The sequence below is a fragment of the Echinops telfairi genome, unplaced genomic scaffold (genome assembly GCF_000313985.2).
Source record: "Echinops telfairi isolate 266 unplaced genomic scaffold, ASM31398v2 ScPeMD7_7461;HRSCAF=8499, whole genome shotgun sequence".
NCBI lineage: Eukaryota > Metazoa > Chordata > Mammalia > Afrosoricida > Tenrecidae > Echinops > Echinops telfairi.
The window spans coordinates 2,946,566-2,967,819 of NW_022111361.1; the positions used below are offsets into that span (position 1 = coordinate 2,946,566).

At 40.9% G+C, this 21,254-nt stretch overlaps 1 protein-coding gene across 1 annotated transcript in view; it reads left to right on the plus strand.

The window, feature by feature from the left end:
- ARHGAP21 (Rho GTPase activating protein 21) overlaps positions 1 to 21,254 on the plus strand; it is a 166,344-nt gene that overhangs the window by 96,968 nt on the left and 48,122 nt on the right. Inside the window, exons 5-7 of the mRNA XM_045283521.1 lie at positions 4,913 to 5,005; positions 7,935 to 8,013; positions 13,382 to 13,436. Of these exons, the coding sequence (XP_045139456.1) occupies positions 4,913 to 5,005; positions 7,935 to 8,013; positions 13,382 to 13,436 (227 nt within the window). The remainder of the gene's footprint in view (positions 1 to 4,912; positions 5,006 to 7,934; positions 8,014 to 13,381; positions 13,437 to 21,254) is intronic.

Sequence of the window (21,254 nt, forward strand, 5' to 3'; positions counted from 1 at the left end):
CAACTCATGTTTGTATCTTCTTGTTTAAAACCTTGTTGTGTACTTAATCAAATACAACAGGACTTTTCTGTGTCTAGTCACAGTAGTCATTCTCATCCATGTAAGATCATTGTTATTTGTGTTAGTCTGGGTAGATCAGAGAAACAAATTCATAGACACTCATGTGTATAAGAAAGAGCTTTATATACAAGAGCAATAAAAAAAGAAAAGCTGCCCAGCCCAGTCCAGCCCAAGCCCATAAGTCCATTATTAGCCCACATGTCCAGTACCAGTCTATAAAGTCCTCTTCAGATTCACAGAACACATGCAATGACACCGAATGCAGGAAGATCACAGACCAGTGGGTGAAAAGTCTTGTGGATCCAGTGGCGGTAGAGGCATCTCAGCGCTGGCAGTGGTCTCCACATAGTTTCTCCAACTCAGGGCACTAGCATAGTTTCATGTGTCTTCTTAGCTGCAATATCTCCCAGGGAGAGAGCAGAGAGAGAGAGTGTGACTCCCGCCTCCAGGGAGGAATACCGGAGTTCCCAGAATCCTCAGGAGAAGGCCATGCCCACACAGAGGCCTCATTGGCTATGACATGATTGACAGGCTAGACCCCACCCCTTCACTCGTAATTTTCTCAAATTGACAAACGATTATATAACTTCCACATTATTTTAATTCTTTCTCTGTGGAGTCATATTTTAGTTTTTATATGGTAATTAGGATTGTCAGGAAACCATCTCATCTGACTGTAGCAAATGGTCATATAGAAAAGTAAGAACAAATCTGGCTAGACCAGAACATGTACACTGGTACAGATAGAACTCTTGATACGCAGAATACAGGACAGATAACCCCCTTAGGATAAGGTGACCAGATTTTAACATTGGTAAAGCGGGACACCATTGATAAAAGACATACCTGGCATAATAGCCACATGACAGCCGAAAACCGTATACCCTCGCTTTGTGCATTCTTTCCAAAAATCTGGACTTATAAAAAACGCTGCAGGACATGGGACAAAGTTTTAAAAATCAGGACTGTCCCGCCAAAAGCGGGACGTCTGGTTACCTTACTAGGACCAATAACGAGAGTAGCGATACCATGAGGGTGGGATGAAGTGTGGGGAGGAGGAGGAAACCAATAGCAATGGTCTATGTACAGCCCCACCTCCACCCTGGAAATGTGGGTGAAAGGACTCAAGTAGAAGGGAAATGCTTTGGAAATGAAGATGGCAGCATATGTACAAATGATACATGGATTTTTATAAGACCTGTAAGAGCCCCCAATAAAATGATTTATTAAAATTAAAAGAAAAAAACTGGAGATATTTTTTTTCCTGGTGAATTGATCGTAATTTGGGATTTGGTTTTTGGTTTTGCCTATCTAAAGATCAACTTATAACCATTAAAGACATAGATTGAGATAGATATGCAACACAGTTTAGATAGGTTGATTTTCATTTATTTAAAAGAAGATGTGATTTAAGTTAATGAGCTAAGTCTTAACTAAAAATTAGGAGTCAAGCAAAATGGAAACTAAAGAGCAATGTATATCTCAAAACATGTCTGGAATTCGGAGGTATTTTTCTGGAAAATATTCTTACTGTACTGAAGAAACTGAGAAACATCTCAGTCGTCATAATACATACAAGTGTGGGGGCAAGCCCGGAAAGAAAAATGAAGAAGAATCAAACTGCAGCACCCAGCAGATCCAGTGCTGGCTGTAGCACTGGCTTCCGTTTTCATCTGTCCCACTGCTGTGTGTTTGCACACATTGTAAAGTGTTTCTGTTTCTTCATGGCAGTGATTGCAAATTTAGTATTTCCTTTTTAGAAATACATAGATGTTTGCTGTAATTTCAGCACCAAATTACTTTGGACCACATTTGTTCTGTGTAAGTGGCATTTTCTTATCAGAATTTTCAGAAGTCACTACATGGCTACCCGCAGTAGGCATTTCGCTTGGTAGAATTCACGAGTAATCGTTTGCATTTTCTGTTTTGAAATATAAGTATGTTATTGTCACCTTTGGGACACCGTGAACTAGGAGACACTCAAGAAAAGGGCCCTGCCTTTTCTCGTGTAAATCTTCCCACAAAAGCAGTGACTTGACCAACCAAGCTACTGAAGCCCATCAGCTGCAGCCGGACGGAGAGAAGCAGCTTTCCTTTAATGTCAGCAGCTGTGAGTGTCGAGTGGACCACAGGACATAGCCTAGTTGCCATCTGATTTTTTTAAAGTGCTTACATTTCTTAATATTGAAACATAAATATATCGTCTCTGTTTTCTCTTCAATAAGATGGTAATACTACTAGTCGTATACTGCCTATCCTAAAAACCTGTAATGAGAATTATACTAGGTAATAAACATGCTCGTTCGTTAGATATGCCTGACATTGGACTAGGTGCTGGAGGTGTATCAGTGATGATGACCAAAATTCCTGCTCTCCATTTTAGTCACAAACATGCAAGCAAATTAAAATAAATTTTAGGAAGTAGAGTGATCTGGTTGTATGAAGAAAAATAAAGCCTGGACATATTAGAAATTTTCTCCAACTTTTTTATTGTCGCTGGCAGACTGCTGTCCATTTAGATTAAACTAGTAACCACTTTCTTTGTTCACTTTACCCATACACTACATTCATCTATGTATAAGAGCGAGCTTCATATCAAAGAGTAATTGTATATTAAGAAAAACGTTCCAGCCCAGACCAGATCAGGTGCATAAGTCTGGGTGGTATTAGTCTGAAACTAGTCCATAAATCTCTCTTCAGACTCATGCAACCGCATGCAATGATGCAGAATGCAGGAAGATCACAGGTTGGTGGGTGAAAAGCCTTGTGGATCCAATGGCAGTAGAAGCATCTCGGGGCTGGCTCAGGTCTCAGTGTGGCTCCACATGTCTTGTCAACAGGAAGGTGAAGCAGAGAGTGTGTGGCCTGCCTCCAGGGTGAAAGAAAGGAAGTTCCCAGAATCCTCATTAAAAGGCCACGCCCAAAAGGAAGCATCATCAGGCTGTACCTGATTGACAGGATAGACCCCACCCATATGCTTTTTTATCAACTTGACATGGAATATGCATGCCTGGATGCACATGAGTCTTGGTTTATTCCCCCCCCCCCACTCTGGAACCATTTGAAAATAAATGCAGACAGCATTATAATTAATCCCCAATTAATGCAGGAAACATCTCTGCTTTATGGCTGTCAGTCTAGCTAACCAAAAATTTATAATTTTGTCATGCCATCGCTTTACTTGTGGACATTGGGTAATAGATATTTCGCCCACCGAGGATTGCTGTGACTCGACTGCAACTAGCAGCAGCAGATACTTTGCAGAGGTGCTTGGATCAAGTCTTGAGTTTAAAATCTTGACGATGTAGACATGCGACATTGGTCTTCATCTGAACAGTATGCAAGGGTGAATAGGAATACACATTTACTGAAGAGTTTGTCACATTTATCAACTTCAGTCTTCATGGAAACCCTTCAACAATGTAAAAATCTAGAATAATTATGTACATGTATATATTTCTTATAGAGGAAAACATTAGTTTCTCCAGTTTACTTAATTGTAACTCTCAAAATCGTGGCAGAACAAAGATTTTAATCCATGTGGACTAACTTTGAAAGCACCAGCAGTTCCTTACTGGAGTTGCTTTTTAAGGCTTGAAGGTAGCCCGTTGCTTTGGAGATTTCTTTCAGAAGCAGCCGCTAAGACTCTGAGGAGAACTCTGTGTTCTCTTGTCACTGAAGACCTCTTGAGTCACCTTTGTGCATGTCCCCTGATAAAAACTGTGCTTTATGTGGCCACTCCTTCCTTCTCTGCCCAGTGTTGTTATTTAGTAAGTATTGCTGTATTCAGCTCTGCCTGTGCCACATTTTCTCAGTTCTTGAAGAATCAGGGCTGTGTCTTCTACTTCAGAGGTTCTCCAAGTTGAATGTACATCAGACCGCCTCAGATGTCCTGATCCATTAGGGCTGGGGTGGAGCTCAGGGATTTGCATCTCTCCCATAATGCCCAGGTGACCCTGCTTCTTCTGTTGGCCCAGAAGCTGTGCTCTGAGAGCAGCTGTCTCTGCCCATCCCCACCGCGGCCTAGCCTGGGATACGTATTGTGGTTCTCAGTGTCCTCGCGCTTGTGAGTCTTGGCTTGGATGTCATTTTTCAGAAATTGTTAGTCCTAAAATTTTTGTGTGTTTCAGGATCACCTGGGAAACATGTTGAAACAGTAGATTTCGGGGGGTGAACCTCAAAACATTCATATTTCAGAAAGCACATAAGGTGTTAATTTGGATAATCTTCGGATCACAGTGTAGGATATGTTGACTTAAACAGTCGATCATGCTCGCCTCATTGCCCATGACTGTGCTTTGTATCTGCCTCTGATTGTTTCTTTTGTTGTACTGTCAACAATTGTTCATAAGTCTCTCCCCTCCCGGAGTCCCTGAAGAGTAAGGACTATGTCTTATTCTGTCTTAATGCTTACTTAGCAGTGTTCACATTCAGAATCAGGAGAGTGAGTACTGCCTCATGAATCAATTTTGACACTTAATGACTATGTGACCAGGAAATTAATTTAGTCTCTCTGAGCCTCAGTTTCTGCCTATATTCAGTGTTGATGGTAGTAGTTATTTGCTGTAGAAACAAGTTCTAAGGTATGTATTCAGCATAGTGCTTGACAAACAAAATGTTCCCAGTAAACGGAAATCATTACTTTGCCCCAATCGTTGTATTGCATTGGAAGAAGCAAAGTAAATGTTTGAATTAATTTAAAAAACCCCTGAAGTATAATTTAAGCATTAAAGTATAGGGCATATGTTTAAAACTTGATACGTTTTTGCTTAATTGTTCCAATTACAGTTTTATATCATTTGGATATTTTAGGAAAGTTGTGCAGAGTAAAATCCTTTGTGTCTTTCCGTAGGAAATCAAAGGAACCACTTGGAGCCAATGGACACCATATTTGTTAAACAAGTGAAGGAAGGCGGGCCTGCTTTTGAAGCTGGATTATGCACAGGTGCCGATGTTCTGCTTTAAACACTGAGACTTCCTCATTTCTTTCTTATACCACTTCTGCCTTCCCTCACATTGACTGCGCCATCTCTCTTCTTTTTCTAGCCTTCCTTAGGATTCTTCCTTTTCCTTCTCATCTGTAGTTACGACATCTGAGACAAAATAACTTATATGTGTCTTGATGTCCATGTGGGTGGGTTTGAATAGAAATAATTTCAAATAAATTGATAAATTGTGGGCACCTAAAGTTGGCACACAGTAGACACTTGGTGTTATTTTTCTACAATTAAAAGGTTCTTTAAAAGAACCTGTTTTATATAGTTGAGAATAAGGTGGGTCAGAGCAGAGTCCCCAAACCCATCTGTAGACAATGGGACATCCCCTCACAGAAGGGTCACAAGCAAGGGATGGGTCAACCAAAGCACAGTATAGCACCGATGAAACACAATACTCCTCTGGTTCCTTGAGGCTTCCTCACCCGCCACTATCATGACTCCAGTCCTGCCTTTCAGTTCTGGATAGACCAGAGCATGTGCACAGGTACAGGGAAGAGCTCATGACAGAAGGAATCCAGGTCAGATAAACCGCTCAAGAACAGAAATGGGAGTAGCAGTACCAGGAGGAATGGGGGTGGGGTGGGGAAGAAGGGGGAACTGATCTCAATGATCGATCCATAACCAACACCTCCTACAGACACAGACACACACACACACACACACACACACACACACACACACACACACGGAGATGAACAACAGAAATGTGGGTGAAGGGAGACAGTGGTTGGTATAAGATATGAAAACAACAATAATTTATCAAGGGGTCACGAGGGTGGGAGGGGAGGGGAGAGAGGGAAAGAAGAGGAGCTGCTATGGGGGCTCAAATAGAAAGTAAATGTTTAGAAAAGGATGATGGCAACCTATGTACAAATGCACTTGATACAATTGATGTGTGGAATGTTGTAAGAGCCCCCAGTAAAATGATAAGAAGAACCTGTTTGGCATGCATTTCATTCCGACAAAGGTCACAAAGTAGGAAAATGATGGTGGTTTCCAGGTTCTCAACACGCTTTATCTGGCAGAAAACTCAGAACTCACTGCCATTGAGTGAATCCTGACTTAAAGTGACCCCCTAGGGCTGGGTAAACCCAGGTAAACAGATTCCAAGGCTGTACCTCTTTCCAGGAGTGGAAAGCCACGTCTTTCTCACGAGGAGAAGCTAGTGGTTTTGAACCACTGACCTTGTGGTTAGCAGCCTACGGTGCAAGCACTATGCCACCAGACTGCTATCTGCCAGAGGTGGGTTCCTTAATTCGCCCCACAGAGTGCTCCAGCACCACCACCACCCCTGCCACTGAGTCGGCTCTGACTGCGAGCAGCCTCAGAGGACAGTCAAGAAACAGACGGCCTCTCTCTGCCATGGAGGGGCTGGCAGGCTTGAACTGTTCGCCCCGCAGTTGGCTGTCCAGTGCTTAACTATGCCACCAAGCCAAGTCATAATGATAATAGGCATGGTCTTCCTTGCTGTTGGTAGTCGTTTTTTTCTTACTAATTTTTTGTGTGTGTGTGTGATTTTAATAGTCACAAAGTAGTCGTGATGAGATTCGAAACTAGTTCATTCTTTGGTCTCGGTTTAAAAAGCACACGCTCTCTTTTCTTGCCTGTTGAATAAAACATTGCATTTGCAGCTACAAATAATTTTGGTAGTGAGTGTCTGGCAGATGCACTGTTAATTCCTTACCTTAATTAATACTTTTTATTATATCTAAAGTAAGCCTAGTTGCTATGGCATCAGTCTGTGTAATATATGTTATCCATGGACGTAGGGGATTCCATTATATAGAATCTGTTCTTCATTTTCTGAGCCCCACAAAGTGGGAAAGATGAACTAGGGATGCTGGGAATACCCACCCACAGCTGTGAGTCAGTAGATTTTTCTTCTTTCCCCTTTTGCCTTGTTCTCTCTCTCTGCCTTCCTTTGTGCCCCTCAGACTTTATATGAGTAATCCAAGTGTCCTGAAATAGGAACAGTGTGATATATACAACACTTACAGCATGTATACCCTGTTGGAGGTCTGTGGGGTAGCACTCATCGGTCAACTGGGAAGACTGAGAGGATACTGTGCGGAAGTCAGCGGACTCAAGGTCGAGGACACTGAGGAACATGCATCAGTCATTGGAGAACTGAGTGGTGTTTCTCCATCGGTTGGAGACGGGGCTCTGTTGACCCAGTGGAAAGCTCTGGTCTGCCCTTCGAACCTGCTTAATGGGAGGATCATGGCAGTCGGCTTCTGTAAAGAGTACAGCCTTGGAGACCCTAAGGGGTCTTTCTTCCCTGCCCTGTAGGGTCTCTGTGAGTCAGGATCAACTTGATGGCAATGGGCTTATTAGTAAGGAGAGGGTAAATAGAGGAATAATTCAATAGTTTTACAGCTCAGAAAACAATGCACAGGAGGAGTATAAAATATTAACTGTGATCACTGGATAGCTGTAACTTTTCTTTCTCATGCCCAGCAAGCCAATTTCAACCCAAAATGACATTATAGGCAGGATAGAACTGCCCCATGGATTTACAAGGTTATAGATCTTTATGGAAGTAGAAAGTCTCATCTTTATCCCTCAGAGCAGCTGATGTGTTCGAACGACTTACCTTCTAGTTAGCAACCCAATGCATTATCCACTATACTAACCAAGCTCCTCAACTACAATTTTTAAGAGTTCTAAATTAATAAAGGACTGAGACTCATTCAAAACATGAATGCTTCATGTTCTGGTTATATTAAGATGTGGATTTATGTCTGAGAAAAACACTTATTAGAAACTAATTAGCAAGGATATATTAAAGTAAGTGCATTACTCAAGCAATGTTTCAAAAGTGGTTTTCCTTAGAACTTCCTTATGTATTCTCCTTTTTTCTTTATCTCCTCTTTGAAGGTGACCGAATTATAAAAGTCAATGGAGAAAGTGTTATTGGAAAGACCTATTCTCAAGTAATTGCTTTAATTCAGAACAGGTAAGATTCTGGGAGCATGGTTCATTTTGCCAAAGATGGGTTTTGCAAATCAATAGGGCAAAAAAATTTAATACAAGACCGTATTCCTGTAAGTAACTGGTGTGATGCCGAGATGTGGTTAAGGTGTTTGAGAGGTGCCAGATTAGACACCTACTTGGTGGCTTGGCTGTAGCAGATTTATCAGATGTGAAGAGGGAGAGGTGGGGGAAAGGAAGAGGACGGGAGCCAACAAACCCAGGGACAAGAGAACAAGTGATCTGAAATCTATGGTGAGGAGGCCCAGAATGCCTGGTAGGGTTTAGTCAAGTGGAATGTAGCCAAGAGGGAGCCAGATGAAGGTTGAACATGATATTGGGACGGGAGGAGGGTAAAAAGAAATAGAGGAAAGAACTAGGAGGCAAAAGACATTGATAGAGGTATGACTATAAGACACGTGCATATGTAAATATATTTATATGTAACGGTAGGAACATAGGTCTATGTACTTATATTTATATGTTAAGTATTAAGGTAGCAGTTGGAGTTGGGCCTCTACTCAAGTACTCCCTCAACGCAAGAATACTTTGTTCTAATAACCTGACATTCTGTGATGCTTACCTTCTTGACACTAACGCTGAAGTCAAAATGGGTGCATAAGCAATTGTAGTAAAGAAAGCTGACAGGGCCCGGCTATTAGAAGATATAGTGTCTGGGGTCTTAAAGGCTTAAAGTTAAACATGTGGCCATCTAGCAGGGAAGCAACAAAGCCCACATAGAAGAAGCACACCAGCCTGTGTGATCATGAGGTATCAGCAGGATCAGGTATCAGGCATCAGAAGACCCAAAACAAACAATCATATCATTGGGATCAGGGCGGGGGAGGGGGCAGAGTGGAGACCTAAAGCCCATCTGTAGACAATTGAACATCCCCTCGCAGTAGGGTCACAAGGAAGAGATGAATTAGCCAGGATGCAGTACAGCACTGACGAAACAAACAACATTCCTCTAGTTCTTTAATGCTTCTACCTCCCTGCCCACTATCATGACTCTAGCTCTACCTTACAAATCCATCTAGACCGTAGCATGTACACTGGTACAGATAAGTGATCTCGACACACAGAATCCAAGACAGATAAAGTCCTCAGGAACAGTAATGGGAGTAGTGATACCATGAGGGTAGGGGACAGGTGGGGGGAGAAAGGGGAAACCAATTGCAATGATCGATGTATAAGTCCCACCCCCCAGGGGGGGGATGAACAACAGAAACATCGGTGAAGGGAGACAGCAGATGGTGTGAGACATGAGAATAATTATAATTTATCAAGGAGTCATGAAGGTGGGAGGGTGGGGCCGGGAGTGATAAAAGAGGAGCTGAGACCAAGGGCTCATTTAAAAATGATGATGGCAACATAGGTACAAACATGCTTGATGCAATTGATTGTATGCATTGTCATAAGAGCTGTAAGAACCCCCAATAACGATTTATAAAATAAAATCATTTAAAGTCTGAGAGCCATAGGTTTTAGATTTTATTTTAGATATCTTAGATTTTAGATATATATATGTAGATTAGATATATATTTTTAATTTGGATAATAGCATGTATGATTTCTTTATAAGCTATAGTAATTCATAAATAAATGATTTAGAATTTATTTTAAACCTATTACTAAGGTGTGATTGGTTTATTTCCCTCCTCTTCTTTTTTAGTCTTGTAAAAATACATATATGTGGGGTCTTCAAGGAGTTTATGAGAGAAAATCTTGTAGTTCTACTTTTTCAGATTCTTTTATACTCCTGTGTAACACATAATTCAACATTTTTGAGCTGTGCAGTAATATCAGTTACATTAATCATGTTGTGTAACCGCCAACCCTAATTGTTGCCAATTTCTTGAGCAGAAAAACCCACTGCTTCCTAATCAGTCGCTGTCCCTTCCTGCTACCCCTTTGGCCCTTGTAAGCACTAATGAGGTTTGGTTTCTAAGTATTTACCTCTTCTTACTATTCCACATACGTGTGATCAGACAGCATTTGCCCTTTTGTGATTCGTTCTCTCAGCATTATGTTTTCAAGGTTCATCCACCTTACAGCGCGTACCAGCTCTGTCTTTTGAATACTCGTTATTTAGTTATTCATTCATTTATTTATTTACCCCCCCAAGACAGTAAAGAATCTTCTTTTGATCCAGTTTTGTGCTAGTACTTAGCAGGATAGCGCAATCTAGGTAAGCCAGTATTTATAGAATGACCATCTGTGAGACCTGAAAAATAAATCAGCCTTACTCTCTTGCTATCACACACCAAGGAATTTACAAATAAATAACTGATTAAAAGTGGAAGGTGTCCTACTAGTGTGTTAGTCTGGGTGGACTAGAGAAACAAATCTCTGGACACATATGTGTATAAGAGAGATTCATATACAAGAGCAACTGAACTTTGGGAAAACATCCCAGCCCAGTCCAAATCAAGTCCATTAGTCTAATATTAACCCGTATGTCCGATAGCAATCTATAAAGTCCTCTTCAGACTCACGAAACACATGCAATGATGCTGAATGTGCAAGATCACAGGCCAGTGGGTAGAAAGTCTTTTAATCCAGTGTCATTGGAAACATCTCAGTGCTGGCAGGGGTCTCTGCATCAGGGTGGGTCCATGTGTCTTGTCATCTACTATGTCTCCCAGGGTGTGAGCAGAGTCTCCCACCTCCAAGGAGGAAGTACTGGATTTCCCAGAATTCTCAGGAGAAGACCATGCCCCCACAGAGGCCTCATTGGCTATGGTCTGATTGATAAGCTAGACTCCACCCCTACACTCTTAATCCTCAAATTGACAAACGATTATATATCTAGCAAACTAGATTTCTTTCAAGACGGATCCTAAAATCTGGGGTCTGATTTCCAGGTTGTCTCTCTACTGTAAGAAGTGCTGCCAAGATTGAAATATATTGTAACCTTTGGATGACCTGTTGCTTTGGGTTAGCCATACCTACCTGTCCATGATGTAATGGAAGCTTTTTTCATGTCTTCAAGATCGCTGTCAAACCTCTCGGACCATGCCTAAAGCAATGGGCGCTCTGTCATCTGAACTATTTGTTGAATGTCCTAAGTCATTGTCATTTGGGGCAATTAAAAGACCTAACCATGATTGATCGATGGCAGAGAGCTTATTATTTTAATATGTATTAAAATTCCTAGAGAAGACACATTTGAAATCTTGCCACTAGTGGTGGATGGGAGGGGCTCCTGATTATGGTGCCTATTTCATTATTGAGAAGATTTAGGAGTTTGGGGGCAGGTGATGAAGTTAAAGCCTCCATGCCATAAACAAACAATTACATCAATGCGAATGGGGCGGAGTGCGGTGTTGGAGTAGAGACCCAAAGCCCATCTGTAGACAGTTGGACATAGAAGGGTTACAAGCCCGGGTGCAGGATAGCACTTACAAAACACACAACATTCCTCTAGTTCTTTCATGCTTCCTCCACCGCCCCCCCCCCACTCTCATGACCCCAGTTCTGCCTTATACATGCACCTAGACTAGAGCATGTACACTGGTATAGATAAAAGCTCTCGACACATGGAATTCAGGACAGATAAAACCCTTAGGAACAGTAGTGGGAGTAATGATACCATGAGGGTAGGGGGATGATGGGGTTGAGGGGGTGGAAAGGGGAAACCCATCACAAGGTTGGATATATAACCCACCCCCTGGGGGAACGAATAATAGAAATGTGGGTGAAGGGAGACAACGGACAATGTAAGACACGAAGCAACAATAATAATATATAATTGATCAACGATCCATGAGGGTGGGAGGGGCAAAAAGAGGAGCTGATACCAAGGGCTCAAGCAGAAAGAAAATGATTTGGAAATATTGATGGCAACATACAAATTGAATGATGGATTGTTATAAGATTTGTAAGAGCCCTCCAATAAAATGATTAATAAAGAAGAAAAAAAGAAAAAGCCTCCATCCCGTGGTGAACATAGAAAAAGTGTTGTATAGACATCATAAAAACTGTTTCTTTTGTCTGTAGTTGACAACAAATGGATAATGTGATACAAAGCTATTAAGACTGCAGTGTATTTATATAAAAATGTCCACTTACAGAAGAATGTATCTGACCATCATTATGTATTATCTATGAGCTCTAACTAGTGAAATACAAGTATCTACATACATCACTAGTTATATTTATTTGAACTTCTGGTTCTTAGTGGTTTACCATCCTCTCAAGATTTATGAACCTAAAAACAAGAGTTCAAATCTGTCCCCCAAAAAGACACCAGCACACAACCAGATTTTCTTTTCTTTCCTTTTCTGTTATTTGTCTGATTACTTTTTAAAATTATTTTATTGGGGGCTCATACAAGTCTTATCACAATCCATACATACACCAATTGTGTCAAGCACATTTGTACATTCATTGCCCTCATTGTTCTCAAAATATTTGCTCTCCACTTATGCCCTTGGTATCAGCTCCTCATTTTCCCCACTCCCTCTGATTGCTTCTTAATTCCTTGATTGTGCTGGGGGAGAGTCTGATATGGTTAGATTAGATGTTGAAGCACTTGGTGGAGATAGTACCACTAGCCATGCCCTATCTCACTGTAATCTAACCTCTGATCACAGAATGCAGCATCATTTACCCCTTTCAACTCTTTTGAAACATACAGGGGAAATGTTTTACCTGTCCATTTGAACAGGACATTTACAATGAATGTTTACAAAAATAAAAAAAGACCTTCAGCTGTTCCTGTAAGGTTCTAAAAGTAAACCATAAAGAAGAAAGCAAATGGTTGAGATGCTGTATAGTTTTTGTTTGTTTGTTTTAATGAGGAGTTATTTCAGTAGCTGTGATAGTCAACTCTGAATTCTTTTTCTTCTGAGGTCAGCAGTGGATTATTAAGAAAGTGGGCTTTTAAGATTACCCTCCAGGTTAAATTGGAAGGTTCTATGGTTTACTTTTACGCTGATGAACCCGCAGCTTGATAAACAGAATATAACATAAGAATCTTAATTGGCTTTGTAACTTGAAGTGAAATCATGCACAATTGTATACTGATACTGCTATGAGTTTTGTTCTAGGACTATTTAATACAAGTAAGAGTCTTCATATTTCTAAATTTTAGAAGCATACTGTAAAGAATTCTCTGACTAGAAAAAGCTTAAAAATATGCCAAGATAGTCCCTCTTTTGTTCATCATTCGCTTATGTGTTTAAGTGACTTCTTTCTACCCTAAGGATTTGGTTATAAAAAGTAAAGACATAAAAAAAAGCAAAAATTAAAGCTCAATTTTAAAACTGCTTCTGAGTTGGCTATTTTTCTTTCATATATTCTTTGTTACTTCTGCCCCCCTAAAATAGTATGTTTATGTTCGATTTCAGTGATACAACATTGGAACTTAGTGTTATGCCAAAGGATGAAGATATTCTCCAAGTGGTAAGCTTTATTCAAATATTAGAATTGTTATATAGTCATGAATGCTCATGAAAATTCTTGGAAGTGAAGACAGGTTGAGTCAAGAAGAGCTTTAAATATATCTATCTGGGTCATTTAGCAGATTAAGGCATTCTCTGTATTTTTTTTTTTAAGACAATTGTTAGTTTTTTGTGACTAGGTGACATGCAAGTATTTTATGAATCCACTGTGAACTCATTTCATGTTGTCACTTAGGATGAGTTTGCCACCACGATATTGCATTCTAGGTAGCCCTTAACCACAAGCCAAAAGTCAGTGCAGGTGCAGAAAGCCAGGTATTAGAATCCTTTTTTTAAACCCTGAAAATATGCACAATAGCTCGTACTCCCATGCAACAGTTTCCACATGTACAGTTCAGTGACCATTGTGAACACTCTTCTCTTGTGTCACTATTCTTGCTGTGTCTCCTCGTATTGTTCCATCTTTGATTTATACTCATTGCTCTGTAGACTACTCCTATATGCTTGAGAGTTACTATGGTCAGTTTGGTCTGAGAGAGATAATTCTTTAGAAGAGTGTCATGTGCCGAGATGCTCCTCACTGGCCCATGGCCCTGCGGGGGACAACACCAGGGACACAGTGTGGGAATTGCGCCTGATCTGACCCCGCCATGCCGAGGCAAGGCACTGGAGGGGGGTGGTGGTGCAGCGGAACAGCAGGGGAGGGGAGTAGAAAGATCCCCAGGGAATGATGAGGGTGGACATTGGAGACAGGGCATGGTGCCCCAACAGGCTAGACTGGAAAACACAAGTTTTTCTTGCTTGGTATATTTTAATTTGTTCTTCATCAGTGGATTGATGTTGTTGCTGTTTTGGTGTACAGTGTTGTTGCTTGGTTTTGCTCTGTCTTGTTTTTATGCATGTTGTCTCTGCAGGCCTGTCTGGATAGGACAGGTTGGATGAACAATCTGGAGGAGAAAACAACGGGACTGACAGTTCCCGGGGGGACATGGGAGAGCGGGAGGAGGGGGGAAGGGAAGAAGAGGGGATAACAAACCCAGGAACAAGGGAACAACAAGCGATCCAAATTGGTGGGGAGGTGGGTGTGGGAGACCTGGTAGGGCAGGATCAAGGGGAACGTAACAAAGAGGAAGTGCTGAAATCCTGGTGGGGACTGAGCATGATAGTGAGACAGGAGGAGAATCAAGGGAAATAGAGGAAAGAGCTGGGAGGCAAAGGGTATTTATAGAGCTCTAGATAAAGACATGTACATATACAAATATATGAGGATGGGGAAATAGATCTATAAACCTACATTTATAGGTTTAGTATTAAGGTAGCAGAAGGACATTGGGCCTCCACTCAAGTACTCCCTCAACACAAGAATACTTTCTTCTAGTAAATTGGCATTCTATGATGCTCACCCTCCCGACACAACCGCTGAAGACAAAGCGGGTGAATAAGCAAATGTGGTGAAGAAAGCTGATGGTGCCCGGCTATCAAAAGATATAGCGTCTGGGGTCTTATAACTTTTTTTGAATATGAGGAAAGACATTCCATGAAAATAAACACAAAACAATTTTGAGTAAGTGCCAAAGTTTTCAACTACACAGTTTTATTTCCATGAGCCTAACGTCCCCCCCCCCCACCATTAGTTGCAAAAATCTCTGAGAAAATAGAGAAAACCTTTTCCCCCAGTTGACCGTACAACTCAGTAGAATTTGTAGACTGAGCAAGCCCTGCCCTTACACATTGAAAGCTAATGATCAGATGTAAAATGTGGCGATGATTATGGAAGGTGGAGTTAAAAAAAAATCTTTCTAGTCAGCAGTTGGGTTTATTATTACTTATAGCTAAATCCAAAGTACAATAAGGAACTTACAGAATTTTAGTGGTGGATGGGGAAATGGTAAAATTATGCTTTCACTTTGAAGGCATTTGAATTTAGTACAGTCATAGAAGCCGATTCTGTGATTTGACTTCACCTGATGACATATGAAGCATAATTCATTGGAACTTGTGGAGACGAGCCCCGTGTTTTCAAAGGCTGTCAGTGTTACTCATGGTTGTCAAGGAGCCCTTGTGATGCAGTGGGTTAGGCCTTGAGCTACCAACCAAAAGGTCAGTGATTCAAACCCACCAGCCAGCCTGCAGGTGAAAGATGAGACCATCTGCTCATGTAAAGATGCACAGCCTCTGAAACCCTGGGGAGCAGTTCTCCGCTGTCCTACTGGCTCGCTGCAAGTGGGATTTGTTTGGGGTTTCTGTGTGCTGTTGAGTCCACTTGGAGTCCCAACCTCATACAACAGGGCAGAGCTGCCCTGTCAGCTTCCTAGGCTGTCGGATTGCTGTCGGATTGGTGGGAGCACATCTCCAGGTCTTGTTTCTGCTGAACTACAAGTGGACTCAACATTTTTTTTCTTTCTCTCTCTCTCTCTTTCTCCTTCCTTTCCTTCCTTCCTTCTTTGGCTTATCTCTGGGTTGGCAGCTGGAGCATTTTAACTGTTACAACACCAAGGTTTCTTATTATTTAAGAGTTAACTTACTACTAATAAAAGATTATGTACCTTAAGGACGTAGCTCTCTAGGGTGGGGCAGGGTGTCACAATCATTTTCCTGGGCAGGTGCTAGCAGAGGTCTTACGTACATAATTCAGCATCGTGATAGAGAAGCAGACACACCACAGAAGCCAAGGGCTGTGGAATCCACTCAACCTGGAATACGAGGGGGGCTTCAAAAAGTTCATAGAAAAAAACTCCAGTATCTTTCTATTCCTGCTTTTCCATGAATGTTGTGAAGCTCCTCCTCAATAGGGGCTGCTCCTCTGATGCTCTACGTAGTTAAAATACTAGATGATGATATGTAGACTATTCAAAACAAGGCAACAGCTCGCTGCCGTCAAGTCGATTCTGACTGTTAGTGACCCTACAGGACAGGGTAGGATGACCCCCGTGGGCTGCTGAGACTGACTCTTTACAAGAGCACTTAGTGAATTCCGCCTGCTGGCTTTGCGGTTAGTAGCCCAAGTGTCACCATGACACCTCCACGGCCCCCAATCTTCTTAGTAATCTTCAGATGCCAAGACAAATTCCCACTACGGCACTGTCCCCTGCTCTGCGGTGGAGGCCCAGTGTTGGGGTGAAGGCACTGGTTGACTGATGTAAAGAAAGCAATGCTTCTTCAGGACGAGATCTCATGGAGAATTGCCGTGATGGCCTGCTGTGGTTGATGGAGGACAGCAAGCCATGGAATGCAGTGGGAGAAATCATTTTCTAATGATGTGATCAGTGGAAAACTTAGTTTATTGATCTTGTTATCTCTAAAATAAAGAAAACAATTCAAAATAAAAGCAAAATACGAAGTGTTGAAAACACAGAAAACGAGTTTTCCCTCAGTTGACCTATGCATACAACTCTTCGCAGTTCATCAGAGAATAAACAGTTCTGGTAGACCAGGGGCTTCAGGAAGTCCGTAGGATGCCTGAGACCGTGGCTGTTAGGCACCCTTCACGTCTGGAAAATGAGCTCAGCCCTATGGGTGAATTTTCAGCCAAACAATAGATCTACAGGGGACAGTGACACTAGTGAATAATCAACCATTTGAGATCATAAGGGTGGCATTTACCCAAGGAAAATATTCAGAAAAGTTAAGAAAGAAGACAAAGAAAACAGGAAGAAAGTGGACCAAGTGATATTACATCGAAGGGATCGTGATCAGTGACATGAAACAAAGATGTGTGAGTTACTGAGTGGAAACTGCTCTGCTCTGTGAACTTTCACATGAAAGTGTCAACAAGTACTACTGATGAGCATTTCTCATGGGCAAATCCCATGATCTTCTCATTCAAATTTCCAAACTTCATGAGGCTCCCTCATTATTTTAAGACAGTTCGGTTTTGAAAAATGACATTTGAATTGTGTTAGTCATAGGAAATTAGAAAGCATGTGCCCTTGGTGATAAAGAAAACCTTGCTTTAAACGTAGCTTTCCTTCACATTCGAATGTGTTGTCACGCATTAGGAAATAAGAGTACGTCTATCTAATGTGTGGTTCTTAACAGGAGTATCCATATGTGTTTTTTTTTAAGTGATTTTAAAACACTGAATGAATTTTTTTTTATGAATAAAAAATATTCTGAAATCTGACTCTTTAACACAGACCCTAGAGCTAAAATGTTCTGTAAGGGGCCTTTAAGGAGTACTCATGTAGTTAATAGCTGTCACTCAAAAAAGGAGTGTATGATTTCAGAGATGGTTCTAACCCTAGGAAGTTGAATACTCGCTTTTTAAAAGTCATGAACGTGAGCATTGTTACAGGTGTGATAAAAATCATGGAAAAGCCCATTGTTGCTTTGGCTTGCTTACCCAGCCACCAGCCAGGATGGAGTGGGCGGTAGTTTTAGCTCCCTGAGGTGCTCAGCTCCTCTTTAAATGCTGGGTAGAAAGTGAAATTTAAAGTTAAATTTGTTTTAAAACTTGATGTGTAAGGATTAATGTTTCAGAATGAAATTGTAATTTATAGGTGACATGGATGTTGTAAAATCTGAGGTTGAATTAGGAGTAATTCATCACGTTTCTAAGCTAATTCTGGTAATAGGATTCTCTGTCAGCCGCATTTTAAAATTGAATGTATTCTAGATTAATGAGATGAGTAGTGTGTTTGTTTTAGTCATTTTGATAGTATTTTATAATGACACCTTAGACTATGATATCTTAGGCAGGTTTAACATTTCAAGGTGTTAATATAAAACAGAAAGCATTTCCCATTTCATATGTTTTTTAAAACAAAATGACTTTGTTTACTGTATCAATTGTATATGTGTGTGTGAAGGAATTAGCCACTACCTCCCAAGTCACCTAAACAATGGTGCTGACTAAAGAGAATACTTCCTTAAACAGAAAGATAATACAATAAGTAGGTTCCAGCTTTCTGGCAGACATCCCAGATATCCTTTGAAAGGAATTTTGCTCAGTGCACTTAAAAAAAGAAAGAAAGAAAGTTGTTAATCAATTCTGATAATCCTGGGGATTCTTGGGTCTGTCTCAAGGTTTGACCAGGGAGTTTGAACTTCTTTGGTGTTGTTCTGTGTCAGACACAGAAAGGTGGAGCAGTTTATCTAGTTATAATAGAGGATCCTGGGTGGTGTACTTGGGGGTTGCCAACCACAAGGTCAGCAGTTCAAAACCACCAGCTAGCTGCCTGCAGGAGAAAGTTGAGGCTCTTTAATCCCATTAAAAGATATAGTCTCAGAAACCTGCAGAGGAAACCCACACTGCCCTGTAGGGTCATGGTGAGTCACAAAAGATTCAATGGCAGTGGGTTTGGTTTTGGGGGGGCGTAGTACAGATGAATGTGATGGCAATCGGGTTTGAACCCAGGTAGATCTAAGAGTACAATATAGCTAGTTGTTCTGCAAAAGGGTACAGATGAGGAGTCTTCTAGCTTAACACTAGCTTAACATGAATACACTGTAGTGTTAGAACTGCGATTCTAACTCATAACTTGGGACTCTGGGTCCAGGGCTCTTATTTGCCACACAGCAGGCAGGACCAAATTAAGATATGCCAGGACCCAAAGCCCTGGAAACCTGTGGGGCTCCTACTTTGCTTCCTCATACATTGGAATGAGATATGGTATGCACGCATGCTCGTGTGTGTTGTGTATCCATTATGTGACATCCCTTTAAATGTGATTATCATAAGGACTGAACTCAAAAGTGGCATATGCCATGTAATCCAAATGAGACAGACAGGCTGGCCAATTTTTTTAGTGGATATGGGACACTAAACTTGTCACTGCATATCTGAACATACCCTACATATTTTACTATATATATTTTCTATAAAGTGAATATTCGACATATTCTGCAACAAAGAAAAGGAGTCAATAGGCTTTGTTGTAAAATTTTGTTGATGACTCACAACACAAAAAAGAATTGGCATTCACCAGCTTTGTTTTAAATGACTCAGGCTTCAATTTTGATGCTTTAAAAAAAATAAATGTTATAATTATAAGGTAATAAACAAAAGATGTCATGAGAAAATGTAATCATCAGAGACAAATTATTATAACAAATTACTGTATTTTATTTTTATAGAACTTTTATCTCTAACATGTTATAGAATAGACATTTCTGTGTAGTCACTGTGCTTGCAAATTCTTCTGTGATTTCATCATAATTAAGCTGCCAAACAGTATCAACCTCCATGCATAATAAGGACAGTATATCAAATCTTTCTTGAGTCACCATACACTGAGAGTTGTTGAGTCTGTTTAGGGTTGAAATGAGCATTCTTCTGTGCAGTTTGTGATGATTAAAGTTAGAGAAAGTTGTTTCAACATCGAGGAATAGGCATCGTGCTTTATTTTCTATTAGAGACTCATAGAGGCATACATGAATAAAGTTCATCTTTCCTGAATCTGTAAACTTAGTTCTTGTGTAAGAATGAAAGAGTCACACTTCTCCACAGAAGTCTGACTTCAGATCATCAGGGTAAGCCTGCAATAAGTTTGATGTATAGCCACATTGCTTACGAAGGAAAATATATTTGGAAGAACTTCATACGTGAGGATATCTTAGAATACTGCTACTAGGTTTTAGTTCATACATGCATAGGCTTATTCCAAACAAAACAGGTTTCTGCAATCAGTGAATAGTTCCAGACAAGTTCTGCTAGTAAAACACTGGTCTTAGTATTCTGAGGGTGCCTTACCAAAAAAAAGTCCAATCAAAACTGCCTTCCAAGGGGTTTATTGGGCTAATTCATCTGAAGGCAGAGAGGTCAGCCAAGACAGTTATGATAACTGTTCTTCAGGACTTCAGAAGATATCATCTTGGTAGATTTTCTTGAAAGACACAGGATGATCACTTGGACTTGTCATGAAGAAGTGTTAAGAAAATTGCAACCCCCCCAAAAAGAAGAAATTGCTAGGAAAAGTTTGGGGGGAAATCACAATGATCCACATATAACTCCCTCCCTGGGGGACGGACAACAGAAAAGTGGGTGAGATAGTTTATTGTGCCAGCCTGGCTGATGAACGCAGGTGGGATTGACTGAGGGGTGGAGAGATGGATGGCTTGGTGAGCCTTGCCTTTCTTGTCTCTCGCTCTGCGATCATCGGACCAGTGTGCAGCTGCCTTGCTTGTCCTGCGCCTCAATTTACAGGCTACACTGCCTGTGGGACGCCTAGCCTGTGGACTGTGTCGCTGTAAGTTGAGGTCCCTTTAAGACTTCTCTGGAGCTGGGGACTGGCGGTTGGTGACCTGCTTTGTGATTGGCTGCTGTGCTGACATAGCCTAGCTCTCTCTACAAATAGAGGAAGATCTGGCATCAGACAGAGACTTCAAGGACTGCTAGTCTCTCAACTTTCTCTCAGGGACGTGAGTTGCACTAAGCCATTTGTAGTGCTTTCTAATTTAACTGTTTATTTCTTGTATTATATATTTATCTGTATATGATTTAATAGTTCATTTCTCGTTATATATCTAATTATCTTTATAAATAAATATATTAAATTATCAGGAATTTGATTTTATCTCCGTAGAGAACCCTGTCTAACACAGTGGGTAAAGGGACACATTGGTCAGTGTAAGACATGAAAAAATAATAAAAATTATCAAGGGTTCATGAGGGAGAGAAGGTAGGGGAGAGAGGGGCAAATGAGCTGATACCACGGGCTCAAGTAGAAAGAAAATATTTTGAGAATGATGATGGCAACATATGTACAAATGTGCTTGACACAATGGATGGATGGATGGATTGTGATGAGTTGTACGAGCCCCCAATAAAATGATTTTTTTAAAAAGAAAGAAAATTGCATAGGTATGGAAAAGGCCAGAA